The sequence below is a fragment of the Citrus sinensis genome, chromosome 1 (assembly GCF_022201045.2).
Source record: "Citrus sinensis cultivar Valencia sweet orange chromosome 1, DVS_A1.0, whole genome shotgun sequence".
Lineage (NCBI taxonomy): Eukaryota > Viridiplantae > Streptophyta > Magnoliopsida > Sapindales > Rutaceae > Citrus > Citrus sinensis.
In genome coordinates, this window is record NC_068556.1 from 19231916 (window position 1) to 19235702 (window position 3787).

General features: G+C 38.1%; 1 protein-coding gene across 3 annotated transcripts; it reads right to left on the reverse strand.

Moving 5' to 3' along the window:
- Positions 1-689: 689 nt before the first annotated feature.
- LOC102609811 (low affinity inorganic phosphate transporter 1) lies at positions 690-3513 on the reverse strand. Of its 3 annotated transcripts, none has more exons than XM_006489676.4 (2): positions 3355-3513; positions 690-2468 (listed from the first exon to the last, which is right to left on the reverse strand). In XM_006489676.4, the coding sequence occupies exon 2, from the start codon at positions 2413-2415 to the stop codon at positions 868-870; it is 1548 nt and encodes a 515-aa protein (XP_006489739.1). In that variant the 5' UTR covers positions 2416-2468; positions 3355-3513; the 3' UTR covers positions 690-867. The 3 variants fall into 3 exon arrangements, with proteins under 3 accessions (XP_006489739.1, XP_015389206.1, XP_052298815.1); XM_015533720.3 differs by having other exon boundaries at positions 690-2479; positions 3355-3507; XM_052442855.1 differs by lacking the exon at positions 3355-3513 and adding an exon at positions 2919-3326.
- Between the last annotated feature and the right edge of the window lie 274 nt (positions 3514-3787).

Genomic DNA, 3787 nt, shown 5'->3' on the forward strand with positions numbered 1-3787 from the left:
AAGTAGAAACCCTAGTTACTATCGCTTTGATGACATTTTTGTCTTCGGCGGAATTGTCCTTGTATTTGCAATCAATTTATCCAAACAAAATATCAAGATTCGTAGCAAATATATATTGACGTTGGCGGCAAGTCCAAAATCAAGAGGGTCCCCTCAGTTTTAACATCACATAGGGAAAATTTATGGAAATAACTTCAAATTAGGGTTAATTTGTAAAATTTCATTGAATTTTGATACTTCAAAAATAAAATGTTTGGAAGTAGGGGACTGCTACCTTACAGTTTTTGTAAGGTTCGTCCACTTAAAAATAAGTGAAATAGAGGTGAATGCAGGTGACCACACTTTATTTTTATTAGAAGGGTGTACCTTACAGAATTTGTAAGGCAGGAAATTTTAAAAAAGTAAATTGAAAAACTTTATAAATTGGTCCTAATATTAGCGTTTTTTTTTTAAATCAGCATACAAAAGGGTACTATGTATCATAATATGACTGTCCTGAACAAAAAAGTTACTCAGAGGAATGAACCAAACATAAAAGTCCTTATAACTCGTCCATCACACATCAATTAATGGACCCATTTAATCTCCATTTAATTTGATGACCTTATGATTTATATACATTGTAATTCAATTAAACATACATGTGACGTCCAAGAACAGTTGCAAAAAGAGGCAAGAAAGATCACAAATAACATGCAACCAAAATACTCCCTTATTCTTCGATTGCAACATGAAAAGTTTAAGGCAGCCTCGTAAGTACAACTTAGAACAAAGTCCAAGCACTAAAAGCTTTTTATAGTCCTGTAAAAAGTAAATGCTAAAACAGGAAACATAAATATTACTACTAAGCTATGCAAAGGCCTAATTTTAAACTGGAACTGTTGCTGTTGTCCCTTTCTCTTCCTCAGCTTCACCTGACATTTCTTCCAATGATTTTCCCTTTGATTCCGGTACCAAGAACGTAAACAACATGCCTAAGAAGTTGGCTCCACCGAGAATTAGGAGTGCTTTTTTCACCCCACTTGTGTCTGCTAAGTACAAGAACCCGAATGCACCCACAATGGCCCCCGCTTTGCCAGATGCAGCTGATATGCCATGGCAAGTTGACCTTAGCCTCGCCGGGAAAATCTCAGCCGGAACAACAAATGTGGTGGTATTGGGGCCAAAGTTGGAGAAGAAGAAGGTCAGTGAGTAGAGCACAACAAACCCAATTCGGTGATCCGGCAAAGTCCAGTGATGATAAGGAATGGCTAATGCAAACATGAAGACTGTCATGAAGAAGAAACCCATCAATTGAATGGCAAATCTTCCTATCTTGTCGATTAATGCCACAGTGAACCAGTATCCAGGCACAGTGCTGCAAAGAGCAATGAGCGTTTGTGCCCTAGCAATTTTGTATACTTCTTCAATTGCATTCATGGTTTTGGCCTTAGGAATCCAACCAATGGCAGTGAAAATGTCCTTTTGGAATAGGTTCTGACTGTAGTATGCAACGTCCAACAAAAACCAGGTGACTGTGGTTCCAATCAAGTGAAGTCCATGGCGGCGAACAAACTTTGCGCTAAACAAACCAAAGTCATTCTTGCCTTTTTCCTGCTCAACTTTCTCCTGCTCTGCTTCCAATTCAACCTGAAGCACTTTTGACATATCAGCAGCAGCTTGCTTAGCATTCTTGGCAACCAAGGCAGTGTACCGTGCAGTCTCGGGCATCTTCATACGCCAGTAGTAAGTCAGCAAAGCTGGAATTGCACCAAACATGAGGATTATACGCCAAATGTAATCAGCTTCCGGGACAGTTGATGCAGCTGGATTCGCTGAATAGATTGGGGCAGGGAAATTGGCCTTAAACGCTGCAGAAACTATAATCGCAACCATGCCGCCAGACAAAATCCCAAACCCTTGCATAGCAAAAACAGCAGCAATGAAGGCACCACGAGTCTTCTTGTTGGCATACTCGGACATGATTGTAGCAGAAAGTGGATAGTCACCACCAATGCCGAAGCCTAGCCAGAAGCGAAAGAAACAGAGTGTAATCATAACAGCTTTGGGTTCTTTGCCAAAAGAAAGGCCAGAGGCAAGTGAGCAAATGACCATCATCATAAGGGTCATGCCATAGACGCGTTTTCGGCCCATTTTGTCACCAAGCCAGCCAAAGAAGAGCTGGCCTGCGAGGGTGCCACAGAGTGCAACACCATTAACAGCCGAAGCCACATTATCAGGGAGAGTGCCAGGGGAATCAGAACCTTCCTTGTAGTAGTAAATGCGACCGAGTAATTTGGTGACAAGGGATATGCAAAAGAGGTCATATGCATCAGTGAAAAATCCCATGCCAGCAATCACAATTGCTGTGAAATGGTACCATTGCGTCTTAGCAACATCAAGTGCATTAAGCACTTGCAGTTGATCCTTGGCCATCAGTAGCTCTCGTCACAAGCTTTGGCACTGCCGCACTGAGCTTAATTGTTTCCCTGAAAAACAACTATTTTACAATTAAAAGAAACACATGATTTGTGATTGTTATGCTGCAACAAACAAAATTAAGAAAAAGAATAAAATAAAAAAACAGGTCAAAAGAGAGGAAGACAAAAAAGAGGGCCAGGCTTTTCCACAAGCATACGAACTCATTAAAGAATCCAAGTGAGGACCATTAAGTCATTGACTATGTGGTCGGTGACAATGATAAGATAGGGTTAAAGCAAGTCATGGGTCAATAAAGTGTTATTAAAATAATAATAATAATAATAATCCAATAAAGTGTTGATAACCCAATTATTTACAGTCCCTCCACTCTCTCTCAATTAGCAACAAAAATTTCAGCAGTGTAAGCGTGTAACAGTTTAAGTTTCATTGGAAATAACCGGAAAAAAAAAAAATTCAGAGGAATTAATTTGATCAGGGCTCTAAACAACTCTAAATACCTGAACTTGGAATAGCAGGGGAAGCAATCACAGAGGTTAATCCCAAGCTTTTAATAACACATAGCTAAAATCACAATATAATGCTTTAACACGAGGCAAAGAAAGGGTTTTCTGTGCAACAAAAGTCTCAAATTTTAGAACTAAAAATACACCAAATATTTGGTATAAGAATTGGCACATAGAAAAGCCGGATGTGCTCAAAATTTATGAACAGTTCTTCTCCAAAAACAATCTCTCATTTCAAAGCCTTGCATGCAAAACTGCAAAGAGAACTTCAACTTTGATCTCTTTCATCGAGCTTCAATAAATAAAGATTAAAAAAAACACTAAAAGCCCGTATTCAAGATTATATTTTTGAACATAATAATCATTGAAAAGAAAAAAAAAATCCCCAAAAAAAGGGAGCAGAGAGAGCAGAAACTGCAAATAAACTGACCTCAACGGGAACAAAGATGAGTAAGAGAGACCAAACACGTGTGCATAAAAGGAGTACAAAACGTAACGTTTTGTAATAGAACTAAAGATCTCTGTTAATAAAAACAAAAGAGATAGAGTTCTGATCAAACTGTGAAAACAAGAGTAGTGAAAGGAAGGCACTTCGGCTCCCTATTTATTGGCAACGGGCCCGTTGTCTCGCTACCACACTGGAGAAAAATTTAGATAAGACTCTACTAATAATATCGTCTAATTAAATTATACCACGTTTATTAATAATGTATTATCTAAAATATTATTGGATGAATGTACAAATCTTTAAAATATTATTGGACAAGTGAACAAATCACGTAATACATCTGCCGCACTTAAAACTTTCTTATTGAGAATATTCTTTGTAATTTCAGTTAAATACTTCACTTCTGTTATGTAAT

Coding starts and splice junctions, on each gene's coding strand:
- LOC102609811 (XM_006489676.4), bottom strand. CDS start 2,415: ATGGCCAAGGATCAACTGCAAGTGCTTAATGCACTTGATGTTGCTAAG.